This window comes from Mytilus edulis, chromosome 3, assembly GCF_963676685.1.
Source record: "Mytilus edulis chromosome 3, xbMytEdul2.2, whole genome shotgun sequence".
NCBI classification, from domain to species: Eukaryota; Metazoa; Mollusca; class Bivalvia; order Mytilida; family Mytilidae; genus Mytilus; species Mytilus edulis.
In genome coordinates, this window is record NC_092346.1 from 47,969,215 (window position 1) to 47,984,317 (window position 15,103).

Sequence of the window (15,103 nt, forward strand, 5' to 3'; positions counted from 1 at the left end):
GCGCAGAGCCGGAAGATAAAAATGTAAACAAACCCACATGGTTAAAAGAGCTAAAATGAACTTTGAACCATTTTTTACGTTATCTTACCCTGAAATAACTTGACATGTCATTTAAAACATGTCCTCCCAAGATCAAGTCCATCGTCCCGATGTTATAGTTATTGGTGCAGGAATTTCTGGACTTGTCACTGCAAAATGTCTGAGAGAAGCTGGTTTGAGTGTGGTTGTGTTTGAAAGATCTGGTGACATAGGAGGGTTATGGACATTCAGAGAAAATGACTATGGTGTTATGAGATTCACACACATGTAAGTTTTAAAGCTACTGACAACATTATTTTATAAAAGATTAATACCAAATCAAATTTGTATCTTGCTTCACCTCACAAATCCTTGTAAAATTTTAAAGCAAACTTGTGTATATTTTTGAGGATAGTAATGCCCTTTATCGTCAAACGATCATTTTCCGCTACCGTTAGCATCGTTTTGTTAATATTTTACCATGATTTGTCAGAGATCTCAAATAATTATCTTTACCGTTATTTTTGGAAATAAATTAACATGATTTGTCAAAACGGATTTGGATTTGTACAAATCCTTGGTCAAAATCATTTTTTTATCGTCATGCACCAAAAATTATCGTCAACGTCATTGGGCAATTTTTTCCCCCTGTTATTGGTCATGACAGTACCCCCATTTCTACCCTTATTTATGACCTCCCCTCATTTATGTGATCTGTCTCCTTACAAAGGTAGTCCAAATGATTATGAGGTGCTTTAAAGCCTTTCATTGTCCAAGGAAATAACTCAAAAATTAATTTGAATTCAAACAAAATAAAAAAGTAAAAGTTTAAACCACAAAAATATAGAACCCCAAAGAAATTCAAAAGGTATGAAGTTGATCCTGATCCATAGAAAAATAAAGATGAATGACTTGCAAAGTTGAAGACATTTTGATTCAGCGTAAGTGGAAATTTGCAAATGAAAAATTGTGTTGTATTATTTAAGGTATATATATATAGAAAAAAAATCTGAGACAAATACCTGCATTTGTGGTGATTTATGAGCATAGCAAATTCAAAACACAGTTCTATTTCAAATTTAAATTTGAAGGATTTGTTTATATCAACAAGGATTTAATTTGTGTAGATTTAGAGTAATTAGTAATCATAATCTTCAAATTAAAAGTCTTGTCAGAGAGACTTTTATAAAGAAACAGCTAATACTTTAATATATAGTGAAGAGCAATTTTTTTAAAATTATAAATGTACCTCTTCAAGATAAGAATATGTAGCTGCCTTAAAAATGTTAAGGTCAAAGTTTTTTTTAAAGATATTAAGTATTGACTGAGACTTCTATAACATAGTAGTCTCAGGTATTGACAAGCTTTCTTTAATATAAAAATTAGAGATGCATATATCTTAATAACATATATTTTTATGCCCCACCTACGATAGTAGAGGGGCATTATGTTTTCTGGTCTGTGCCTCCGTTCGTCCGTCCGGTTAAAGTTTTTGGTCGAGGTAGTTTTTGATGAAGCTGAAGTCCAATCAACTTGAAACTTAGTACACATGTTCCCTATAATATGATCTTTCTAATTTTAATTCCAAATTAAAGTTTTGACCCCAATTTCACGGTCCACTGAACATAGAAAGTGGGAGTGGGGCATCCGTGTACTATGGACACATTCTTGTTTATAATTATCTCAACTTGAAAGAATCAACATTAAAAGATGATATATTAAATTGAATTTATATCTGAATTAAGAATTATATAACTTTCTGAAGTCTTTGTCTGGAAAAAGAATGCGGAATATATAAAGATCCGAAAATCAATGTTTTTTCTTGACAACATATAATTAATTGAATTTGATAAATATATGTATGGTATCTGTGTGGACCTAGAGTTATCCCTCTTTGTATATCTCATGGAGTGACTCAACCCTCCCCTAATCATCAAACAATACAATATTTTGATATGGTTCATTCTATTTTACTACTTGTAACTTGATTGATATTTTTGTAATAAGCCCTTTAATAATGAGCAGAAAATAAAAATATTTTTATATAAGTGTGTACATGTAACGAAAGACATCAATTGTAGGACATATAGGTGTAATATAAACACCATTGATTTTCCCCTTTTTGTCTTTGTTAAATTTGCACTTTTAAAAAAAATTATGCAGAATTTATCTTTGTTTCAAATACTTGGCATTAGTAAAGCTATATCCCATCTAGTACCGTACTACAGACAAAATTTTACATTAAATTTCATTGCATATAGGAAATAAACCAATCAAATTTTCACCTCTTTTTTTTTTTACCTGTGTGCAAGATTTAGTAACCATGTAACCTCAAGTTTTCAGAAATATTCTATTAAAAAAAAACCAAATATATACATGATATATATGCATACCCTTTTCTAAGCTGAAATTTTCAGACATATACGAATTTAATTGAATTTATATCTGAATTAAGAATTATATAACTTTCTGAAGTCTTTGTCTGGAAAAAGAAGGCGGAATATATAAAGATCCGAAAATCAATGTTTTTTCTTGACAACATATAATTAATCGAATTTGATAAATATATGTATGGTATATGTGTGGACCTAGAGTTTTTTTTAATAGAATATTTCTGAAAACTTGAGGTTACATGGTTACATATTCTGTAAACATTAAATTTTCACCCCTTTTTTCTCTAATCTTCATTTTTTAAGGGCATTATTCTTTAATCATTTAACCCCATCCAAACCCTCATATACTATCACTAATCAGTAAAATAATTTTTCTAAGCCTCAGGCTAACTGCTAAGATACATGTAGCGAGATTTTGAATTGAAAACATCATTTGAGTTTTTGTTATTTATTACTTGATCTGTATTGCTGAATTATTATATCATTTGTATATATTGTTAATCTATATTAGTAATTGTTTCGTTTATGATATGAAATATTGTAGAAATATGCATTTAATACTGGAGACTTCTGAGAATACATATTAAGTTTTGTGGTCAGTCATAATTAATTTTTAAAACACTTAATGAATACTAATTTGGTATATATACGTTGTATTACAATTTGGGTCAGCTTAACCAACATTTTATGCATGATCTAGTTGAGGTAGACTTTCTGTAATCTTTGACACATATATGTATGAATATTATATATAAATGTATAAAATAAATTTTAGAAATGTATCAAAGTACAACTACTGTTTCTCAGACTTTCCGTTTCCTGACGATGTTCCAGATTACCCACACAATGTTGATATGGCCAAATATATTAAAAGTTATACCAACCACTTTAAGCTGAATGAAATCATCAAATTGTGCAGAAAAGTGGTCAGCATTGAAAGACAAGGTCTGTAACCATGGTAACATTGTTATATTGTTTATTTGAAAGAACTTTAGTTCTGACATGGACATGGATATGTTTTCTAAACAAGAAATTCAACATGTTTCAAATAATTCCTTGTTTCTAATAATATTAAAACATTTAACATGCATAATTATGGTTTACTACAAAACAAAAAGTTAAATCGCAAAAGTACAGATCTCTGAAGAAAATTTGAAAAGGAAGTTCCTTATCAAATGGCGAATCAAAAGCTCAAATACATCAAACGAATATACATCCAACAAATTGATAACAACTTTCATATTCCTGACTTGTTATAGGCATTTTCTTATTTAGTATGTGTATTAAGTCTGGTTTTAAAGCTAGCCTTACCTCTCACTTGTATAACAGTCGCATACAATTCCAATTTCAAAAATTTAATAAACAAAATTTTACAATTTAACCAAATGAAATTTAATATAAAAAAGAAGATGTAGTATGATTGCCAATGAGACAACTATCCACAAAAGACCAAAATGACACAGACATTAACAACTATAGGTCACCGTACGGCCTTCAACAATGAGCAAAGCCCATACCGCATAGTCAGCAGTAGGCTTTTTGTGTGAAAATAGTGTCCAGTTGATTTTGGTGGCTAAGCAGTGATGGATTTAGAGGGGGAACCCAGGGTGCCCAAACCCCATTTTTTGTTGAGGAAAAATTGGTTGATTATACAAGGAATCACTGAAGCATGACTGGAGCAGGCCCCCTCTTAGGCAGTCAGTGTGCCCCCTTTTGAAAATTTCTAGATCTGCCACTGCTAAGCCTGTGTACATAGTTGTATTTTCAATGACCATTATCTACCTTGTACTTTTTAAAGCTTACTGTAATACAATATAGACATTGCTCATTGTCTGAATCCATATCTCCTTTGGTTTAACTAATAGCTTTCTCATTTAAAATCATACCACATTGCCTCTTTAAATAATATTTGCATCATGTGGCAATATAATTTTTTTGGTCAAGGTACCCTTTAATTAAATATGCTTTTACATGTAGAAATACCAGTTTTAACATACTTAACTGTTATTCTGATGTAATCTAGTGCAACATGATAATTTATGTACAAACTAAAGAGATGTATACTTATACAGACCTATAATTTTATGTGTCTGTGTGGTTTACATGTTACATTTTCAAATTAAAATGTATGTATTGTAATTGACCCTAGTAGCCTCACAATTGTAAAATTTACTTGTATTCTTTTATTCGTTATTGCATACATGTCACATCTACATTATGACATGTACTTGAAAGAGATAAAAATAGCCATATAAACAATAAACATTGATGCATAAGTAAAAAACATGAAAAAACTTGCAATGGGTTATAACAATATAAGACAATTTATCTTAAGTAAAATTGAGTATGAAAATGGGTAATATGTCAAAGAGACAACAACCCAACCAAAGAGCGGATACCAGCTGAAGTAATGTGCAAAGCAGAATTATTTGCAGTCAGTGTCTTTAAGCATTTAGATTTTTTTTATATCGTAGTCCCTTTTAAAGACATTGGCAAAGTTTCATTTAGTTACAACAAAGTAGCCATATGAAGAAATCTAGATATAGATCTAAAATCTGAGAACAAAATACTGTAATTGAAAACAGTTATTAAAAAAATATCTTTGGAAGGTTGTTGGTTCTCTGAAGTCTGGTTTTCTCCACCAATAAAAACTAACCACAACAAGTACTGTTAGCCAACAGTTCTAAAAGTGGCAGTTGACACCAACAAGCAATCAATCAACTTTAATTAAAACTAAAATATAACTTCAAGAACGAGAAAAAAACCAGTTTGTAAAATATTAGATAATGAAACTATCAGTGAAGTTTTGAAATCCACTCATATTTAGCTCTTTGAAATGGGTTGAAGCTGATGTTAACTTACGCTATAATCAGATAATATATGTACATGTACTACAATTTATAAGTCATTTATAGGTAATTATCATTAAAAAATGTATTATATTTTTTATTGATACATTTGTATCTTTTAAACCTAGGAGAAGATTGGAAGGTTATTGTACAAGAAGTAGAAAAGGATGGTATTACAGTCAAACCAGACTCACAGGAAGTGTATCTAGCCAAGAATGTTGCCATAGCATCAGGACATCATGCAAAACCAACAAAGGCCAAATTTATGGGACAAGATTCTTTCACCGGTAAATTTTTTATACTCCCGCAAAAAATAAATGTTTTGGTCGTATATTACATGGTATCACGTCGTTGTTGTCAGTATCGTCTGAAGACGGATGATTTCCGGATAATAACTTTAGTATAAGTGAATAGAAATTAATAAAATTTTAACACAAGGTTTATAACCAATAAAGAAAGGTCAGGAGTGGTTTTGGGGGTTTTGGTCGCAACAGTTTAGGAATTGGGGGCCAACAAAGGGCACAAATAAGCATTTTTATTGGTTTTTGCACAATAACTTAGATATAACTGAATAGAAATCTGAGAAATTTAAACACAAAATTCATGACCACAAAAGGAAGGTTTGGATTGATTTTTGGGGTTTTGGGCTCAACAGTTTAGGAATAAGGGCCCAAAAGGTTCCAATATTAAACTTTGTTTGATTTCACAAAGAAATGAATTATTGGGGTTATTAAATATGCTGAATCTAACCATGATTCTTATTTTTTGTCACATTTTCAAATTGGTCTACATTAAGGTTAAAAGGATCCAAAATTAAACTTAGTTTGATTTTAACAAAAATTGAATTCTTGGGGTTCTTTGATATGCTGAATCTTAACAGTACTTAAGATTTTTGTTTATGGACCCAGTTTTTAAGTTTGTTCGAATTAGGGTTCAAAATTAGACTTTGTTTGATTTCAACAAAAAATGAATATATGGGGTTCTTTGATATGCTGAATCTAAGCATGTATTTAGATATTTGATATTTGGGCCCCTTTATCAAATTGGTCCACATTGAGTTCTAATGGGTCCTAAATTGAACTACATGTATATTTGATTTCATCAAAAATTGAATTCTTGGGGTTCTTTGATATGCTGTGCCGAATTTAGATTTTGGATATTGGACCATAATAGGTAAATGTCCAATTTAAAAGTTTTCAAGTTCTTTGACTACATTCATTCGGTGTCAGAAACCTATTCTGTGTCAACTATTTAATCACAATCCAAATTCGGAGCTGTATCAAGTTTTAATGTTGAGTCCATACTTGCCCAACTGTTCAGGGTTCAACCTTTATGGTCGTATATAGCTGCACCCTGCAGAGCATCTGGTTGTTCAATGGCATAATACGGCAGGAAAAAATTAAGAATATACCAAACATTAAATTAAAAGTTACAAATCCAAGGAGAACAGGCAACAAGTAGAAAAATATGACAACACAAAAAATAAAACCAATTCTATGCAACATTACACCCAAAAATAAAAAAAGATGAGTAACATAATTAACCAAATTAAAAAATTTGATATAAACTCAGCTGCTACAATAAAGTACAGTCTCTGGTTCAGTAATGACATCCATTGTGTTTCTTATGTTCAAATCCAGTTTATCATCAATTTTATAAGAGTGACACTGCTGAGTCATTTGTAGACGAAATCTCTGGCATTTAAATTTTTTCATCCTGGCATCTATGATGATTTTATTATTTATATGCATACACATAACTTACAATTAAACTTAATCCAAAGAGGAATAAATTCCGTATTTAGAAAAAAAAATTAAATTCTGATTTAATATAATAAGAACAGATATAGAACACAGATGATCTTTGTTTTGTAGGGGAGATAATCCACAGTGTAAAGTATAAAGATGTAATAACTAATCATCTTGAAGATAAGAGAGTTTTGGTGGTGGGAATTGGTAACAGTGCTGTTGATGTAGCAGTCAATATTGCTGCTATTGGAAGGTTTGATATCAGATAAAATATTGTATCATATTAATGATTTCACCTAAATAGAAGATAACATTAATATCACTGACGGTGATCGACCAGCAAAGTGTGAAATCACAAAATTTGATCTGATTTTACATACTGAACTATCTTAATGAACCAGAAAACAACCGTCTGTCACATAACATGATATAAACATAAACATAAATATAAATAAATATATGGACCTCGTGCAAATGGATTTTTTTATGTCTGTTTGAGTTCAATTTTAAGGTTAAAAAATAGGATGGATTTCGATTTTACCTGTATAAGAATGATTTTTTGTGGGTGGAATCAGTCAATCATATGATTTACCTTTATTTCTCTTTCAATGTTGACATTCTGTTCTTTTAATAGCCAAACACGCATTAATCATGCATAATCCATCTCTAGTTAAGGGGTTAAATTGAAATTCACATGAATAAGGGATTCAATGAGGTCGAATTGTTAATTGCAAGTGAATAATTCATCTTTGATGTTTCTAAGCTTATTTTGACAAAATTGAACCATACTGGCAGCTAATAACAAATGTTTATTTCACTATTTCACTTTCATTAATGATTGAAACCAAGTACCCTCAGTTTTTAGAACCTAAAAATTTGAAAATACATGTTTATTTTTACATATATTTAGTAAACAAAATAGCCTTTAATGATTTGAATATTTTATTTTTCAAATCCTGCCCTCTGTGATACTTATGCCTATATGTGGTTGAAACCAAGAAAATTTATCAATATTCACCAAATTCCTTATTCTTATCCTATTTGGATTTTATATATCAATGTTTTACTAGGAAACCTCTACAAAAATCATTGTATTTCATTTTCTGTAAGAAAGAAGATGTGGTTTGATTAGACAACTCTCCAGAAGAGACCAAAATGACACAGAAATAATAGCAATTGTTTATGCATCTTACAGTTTATGATTTTCATCGCTTACTTTTTCAGAGTGAAGCCAGTTTACTTGAGTACCAGATATCTTACAGTATAATATGATATTCATCACTTACTATTTCAGAGAGAAGCCAGTTTACTTGAGTACCAGATATCTTACAGTATAAAATGATATTCATCACTTACTATTTCAGAGAGAAGCCAGTTTACTTGAGTACCAGATATCTTACAGTATAAAATGATATTCATCACTTACTATTTCAGAGAGAAGCCAGTTTACTTGAGTACCAGATATCTTACAGTATAAAATGATATTCATCACTTACTATTTCAGAGAGAAGCCAGTTTACTTGAGTACCAGATATCTTACAGTATAAAATGATATTCATCACTTACTATTTCAGAGAGAAGCCAGTTTACTTGAGTACCAGATATCTTACAGTATAAAATGATATTCATCACTTACTATTTCAGAGAGAAGCCAGTTTACTTGAGTACCAGATATCTTACAGTATAAAATGATATTCATCACTTACTATTTCAGAGAGAAGCCAGTTTACTTGAGTACCAGATATCTTACAGTATAATATGATATTCATCACTTACTATTTCAGAGAGAAGCCAGTTTACTTGAGTACCAGATATCTTACAGTATAAAATGATATTCATCACTTACTATTTCAGAGAGAAGCCAGTTTACTTGAGTACCAGATATCTTACAGTATAAAATGATATTCATCACTTACTATTTCAGAGAGAAGCCAGTTTACTTGAGTACCAGATATCTTACAGTATAAAATGATATTCATCACTTACTATTTCAGAGAGAAGCCAGTTTACTTGAGTACCAGATATCTTACAGTATAAAATGATATTCATCACTTACTATTTCAGAGAGAAGCCAGTTTACTTGAGTACCAGATATCTTACAGTATAAAATGATATTCATCACTTACTATTTCAGAGAGAAGCCAGTTTACTTGAGTACCAGATATCTTACAGTATAATATGATATTCATCACTTACTATTTCAGAGAGAAGCCAGTTTACTTGAGTACCAGATATCTTACAGTATAATATGATATTCATCGCTTACTTTTTCAGAGAGAAGCCAGTTTACTTGAGTACCAGATCAGGTGCATGGGTTGTACCTAACTACATATTTGGACAGCCAACAGATTTATATGCCAATAGACTATTTCTAGCATTGCCATGGAAACTAGCAACATGGATATTTGAGACTGTGATAAAAGTTGTTTCAGGAGATCCTAAAAGGTTTGCTCATAAAACATTTTAATGTAAAGAAATGAATTTAGTTCCTAATTATTGTTCCTGAATTAAGCAATTATAATATTTTGAAAGATAGGACAATTCCTTTCTTTCATTTCAGGTACATAATATGAATGTGAAAAAAGATTTGTTAACGTTGTTAATCTCTCTCTCTCTCTGAATTCCAGTACTGTAAATTCTAAAATTATTGCCATGTTTTTATTATTGCAAAAAAGGCAACAGTGTTATAATCGCAATGATTTAAACTCGCCTTTTGAAATTTTTTAAATGAATTAAACAGGATTTTTCTCAATGACACAAAAATAAAATTTTTATTTTAGTCTAAAATTACAAAACCTCAATAACAAATGCATGCAATAATAATTTCTGAATTGTCAGTATTAATATGTTTTGATTTCTGATTGATATATAACATTTATATGTATAAATACTTGTTACAATCTAACACCTTTGTAAGAAAGAGTGTTGACTAATATCTAGATGTTTTATAGATATGAAATGTACACATATCTGTATGATAATGTTCAGCCCTTTTACATATGTAAGTTGAGACTTTTTTGCTAATTGTAGATGGGGTCTGAATCCCAAAATGAGAGCTTTACAGACCCAGCCTACAGTTAGTCCTACACTACTCCATCATATACAAAGGAAGAATATTGTTGTTGTTCCAAATATTCAGGTATTTTGTAGGAATCAATCAATACACTTGTAAAACTTGATGTGGCAGAATCTAATTTTTTTTATAGATATTTGCTAAATTTTATTGAAACACCAGAACAGCATATGATATATCAGTACTTTATTGCTATTTTATGAAATTTTCCTTTGATCTTACCGACTGATAATTTTCTTTTCTCAGCGGAGTCAAGTGATATGAAAATTATCGCTAGAAACTAAGGGAGCATGTGGCGTTGCTAATGAAATTGACAATGTCGTCATAGGTAAAATAGGGATAAACAGATTATCATTGGTTATCTCAACTGGCTGAAGCGAGAAAATCAATCTTGTTGAGGTGATCAGTGATAATCTATAAATACATAACATATACTTATGTTTCATAGCTAAGTATGGTGTCCATTTCGGTGAACTACAATACACTACTGTTTAGGGGCTAGATGAAGCCGTACCCCAGTGCAGCAGTTTCTGCATATGTTGAAGACACAATGGTGACTTTGGGCAGTTTTCTGCTCTGGTTAGGTTTTTTGTTTTGGTCTCTTTGACACATTCCCCGTTTCCATTTTCTATGATATGAAATATTCCGCCTATAAACACATTTAATGCTTTACAACAAACAACTTAATATTTTAACACAAAGAATTTGCCAAAACATTGAAGGTTTGTTTTCCATCTTCTGGCAATAGTACTTCTGTGGAAGGGGGGGGAGTGGTTGAGGTTCGGTTTGTAAATCACTTGAAGGTTTTCTATTTGTTGACCTAAAATTAACATTGTTAGTTTAGTAAGACATATAGAGCCCTGTTAATGACATTTGATAGTATATGTATCAATAGTTGACCTATATACTAACCTACACTCTTTGAAGAATTCTTCAATGAACACTTAAATAGTCAAACCTGATATTATGAGTACGTTTTTGTGATATTCTAAAAATGCTGTCCTTGTTTGGTGATTTTGATCAAACCTAGAAAATTTTAACCACTTCTTACTATGTATTTTCAGAGAATAGAAAATAAGAAAGTATACTTCATCAATGGAGAATCAGCAGAATTTGATACCATCATCCTTTGTACTGGTTACAAGATTGATCTCCCCTTCCTGAGTGATGATGTGAAGCAGACGGTCTTGGATGATAATAATAACAATCTGAAAGTGAGTTATAGGTTTGAAATAGTAGATGGAAGTGTATACTGTGAATTATTTATGCATTGCTATTACTGTTTAATTTTAATTAAAGATCTATTGGTGTTTAATAATCAAATAAGTGATTTTTACTATAATCTTATCTCCTTTTTGTTGCTTTGAAATTATTTAATAACTCTGGAATATGATTGATCTAACCTGATAAAAAAATTGTACATATTATGGAAGAAACGTTTGTATTATAAGAAATTAATTAATAAAATAAACCTTCAAAAATAGTCAATTGAATATACATTTGGTTTGAATCATTGAGCAGGTCTAATGGCCTTAGTCAAGTCAGAATATGCATGTGCCATTCAAGAAAATATTTGTTTTTAAATATATAAGTGTGTTTCATAAAGATTCTCATTTCAAACCGATATAAAATGAGGAGTACATGTTGATTGCCAAAAAGACAACTATATAAAAATATCTGATAATATGAGTTAATTTTATTTTCGTTTACCATAAAATTTACTTATTTACTTTCAGTTATTCAAGAATGTATTTAATCCAGATATTGGCCAATCATTAGCCTTTATTGGTTTTGTACAGCCAGCATCAGGAGGAATTCTCACCATGTCAGAAACACAAGCTAGATGGTACGCTGAACTCATCAAAGGTCGTGTTCACTTACCTAATAAATCAGCTATGGAAGATAATATGAGAGCAGAAGAGGTATTTTGCCTGCAAATTTTATGTTTGTTAATTGATTTCTTGTTGGAAATTCAAAGGATGTAAAAAAGATAGTAAACAAAATAAAACATTAATTATGGCTAGTTATTTCATATCATTAGTACATGTAAATGAAAGGAAGAATCATTACTGTTAATTCAAAACAAAATGCACACATTTATTATTGCAATTTTGAAGAATGAATAAAATTGCAATTCTACTTATTGCGATTTAAAAAAAATCTTCATAAAGATCTATGTTTCAGTTATTAGAATGCGATTTTTTATTATTGCGATACTCACCAATGGGCATTGTTTGCATTATTAAAAACCTTGCAATCATTTCTGAATTTACAGTAACAATTAAACCATTTCTTTAAATATTTTGTAGATTGCAACAAAGAACAGATACTACCACTCTGCTAGACATACAATACAGAAAGATCCTATCACTTATAATGATGAAATCTCATCTTACTTTGGTGCAAAACCAGAACTGCTAACAAATCCTACATTAGCTTGGAGGTAAGGTCAAATGACAAACCTTGACAGTAGGTAAAATGTAAAAAAAAATCACATGAATTCACCATTATAATGCTTTATCAGAATTTCAAATAAAAGTTAGATTAATGTAATTTTACTGATCAAGTATTAGCATCAACAGTATATGCTTATATATTTTATTGAATTATCTTGGTCAGAAACAACTGAATTATACAAAATATATTTCTATTAGAATTCATTTATGATTAAACTGGGTAATGTTTACTCCTGATCCACAAGTATGATCAGTGATACATGTATATTTCACCTGTAAATTTCTGAATTTTTAACTTTTGATCCTCTTTTTTTGAAAAATACAATACGTTGTACATTATTTTAATATCTTTTTATTATTTTTCTGTTTATCTATCTGCTTACCAATTTATCCATTTATTTGATCATTACAAATTTGCCAGTTTTATGATCATGTTAGTTTATTTTTAGTTTTCCTGAAATTTTTTATATGACTTTATGATTAAACATTTTTGTTAAATGGAGGAAGAGAATGTGTTCTTTTTCTTTTAACAAAATTTTCCTTTGACCAAATTTCACCATTCTGTGGCCTCATATTTTCATGATTACCAATTTTAGTGGTTATTTCACATTTTAGATTTGGACAGATTCTGCATACATATCTATAGTGAATGTTTCATTCTTTAAGCACTTGAATGTACTTGAAGTCATGTTTGACCTTTACAAAGAAAGCAAACAAAATGTTTTCCAAGAATAGTAATGAATCCACAGTACCTTGTTTCTTTATGTTGACTTTCATAAAATATTCAGCAAAGGTTGATAGTTATTGATAATCTTCTGAAAGTTTTTGATCATCTAACATAAATGAATTTTTTGCTTTCAGATTAATATTTGGTTCTTGTGGAGCCTTTCAGTATCGATTACAAGGACCAAATACTTGGTCTGGGGCTAAGGAAGCAGTGAAGAAAGTCCCTGTTACAGAAATGATGAATTATACTGGCATAGGTCTACTTGTTTTAGCTGGACTAGTTTTATACTATTTTTATTCATTTATTTGTTGTGTTTTATGTTGAAAAGGATAACATTTTAATATACATAGTGTCAGCCTTGACTCTGTGTTGATGCTGTACATTGACCTTATTTATAATAAACTTTCTCTTAACTTTATACACATGTACGTAAATTAAAAAGTAAGGAAGCTGTGATTTTAGAACTATGTGCATTAAAACACAGATTATTTAAAGAATATGGTCTGTATGAACTAGACAGAAAACTTTTAATTAAATGTGTTTCAGCTAGTAATCTAATGTATATGTATTGCTTTCAGGATCCATAAACTGTGATATTTACCTCATTAAATAATGATTTTTTCTTCTGTAAGGGTAAATTTAGCATACATTTATTTCGTTTGTTATTTGAAGATATCTACAATAAACCTTAAGATTAAGTTTTAGAATTTAATGCTCATGAACTGAATGTATCTATCATATGTCAACTGGAGGACTATTATTTTTGCTTTATGTAGTACAGTCAGTTCATGCTATGGTAATTTAAATCTAAAATTCCATTGAAGATAACACTTTTAATAAATTTGGTGCTTTGGATGTGTCTTTCTAGATTTACCTTCGGAAAGAATGCTCAATCCTGAACATTTGATAAAAAACTCTTCAAACATGAAATGAAAGCCAGGGAAGAGTTAAGTTGTAGATATTTTGAAGCTATATGACCAAAACGTACATGAAGAGATAAGCCAAATTTATCTAAGGTCAATATTCCTGAGGGAATTGGAACAAGTGTCAAAATAATTTTAGGTGAAACTTTTGGTCCCTTTGAAAGAGTCTAGTTTTCATTGTTTACAATTCTATTTTCACAGAAATTAAATGTGATTTCAAAAAAGAGACGAAAGATACCAGAGGGACATTCAAACTCATCATTCGAAAATTCACTGACATTGCCTGGTCGATGATTGCCATGGCTAAAAAAAGAAAAAGGCTACTCAACTTTTTATCTGCCAAATATATTTTTATAAAACTGCAATATTTCATAAAATAAAGAATACTAGCCCAATCAATGATTCCGTACAGTGAGCTATAATACCAGGTGATTTTGTTCTCATGTGGTATTCCACCTGAAGAAACATCTTGATCATCACATAACAAAAAACTCCACTAAACCAGGTGCTTAAAGATTGTAGTGAGGTTTGACCAAGCTCCATTTTTGAAGATTCCACTAGATATAAGATGATCAGATTGATTAATTGATGTTTGCTTAAAGTCTAGTGGCAAATATTTCATGTATGTTCAGGACGAGAACAAATTAATAAGAAATGCAAGGTAGGTTCTGTCATAGATGCACTCTAGGATAAAGGTCCAGGAAAATTTGTAGTGCTGTGGGAAATTGAGATTTTTTTTGGATATGGTCAGAAATTAAGCCTCGCAACTGGCCTCTTAAATACCCCTCCAAAAGTTGTTGCAAGGGTTCATAATGTGCGAAGATCATGTTATTTTCTTTAAACGAGGTAACATATTTAATGTTCACATTATGACTGGACGCAGCTGCATACTTGTACATCACTAACATCCAAACGA

The 15,103-nt window shown here is 30.3% G+C and overlaps 1 protein-coding gene across 1 annotated transcript; it reads left to right on the forward strand.

Annotated features, from left to right (window-relative positions):
- Position 1: 1 nt before the first annotated feature.
- On the forward strand, positions 2–13,895 carry LOC139516683 (flavin-containing monooxygenase 5-like). The gene is made up of 10 exons (XM_071306915.1): positions 2–306; positions 3,187–3,356; positions 5,389–5,547; positions 7,135–7,261; positions 9,283–9,453; positions 10,039–10,147; positions 11,146–11,295; positions 11,818–12,003; positions 12,391–12,524; positions 13,399–13,895. Exons 1-10 carry the CDS (start codon positions 119–121, stop codon positions 13,586–13,588), a joined length of 1,584 nt encoding a protein of 527 aa, XP_071163016.1. The 5' UTR covers positions 2–118; the 3' UTR covers positions 13,589–13,895.
- Positions 13,896–15,103: the final 1,208 nt, after the last annotated feature.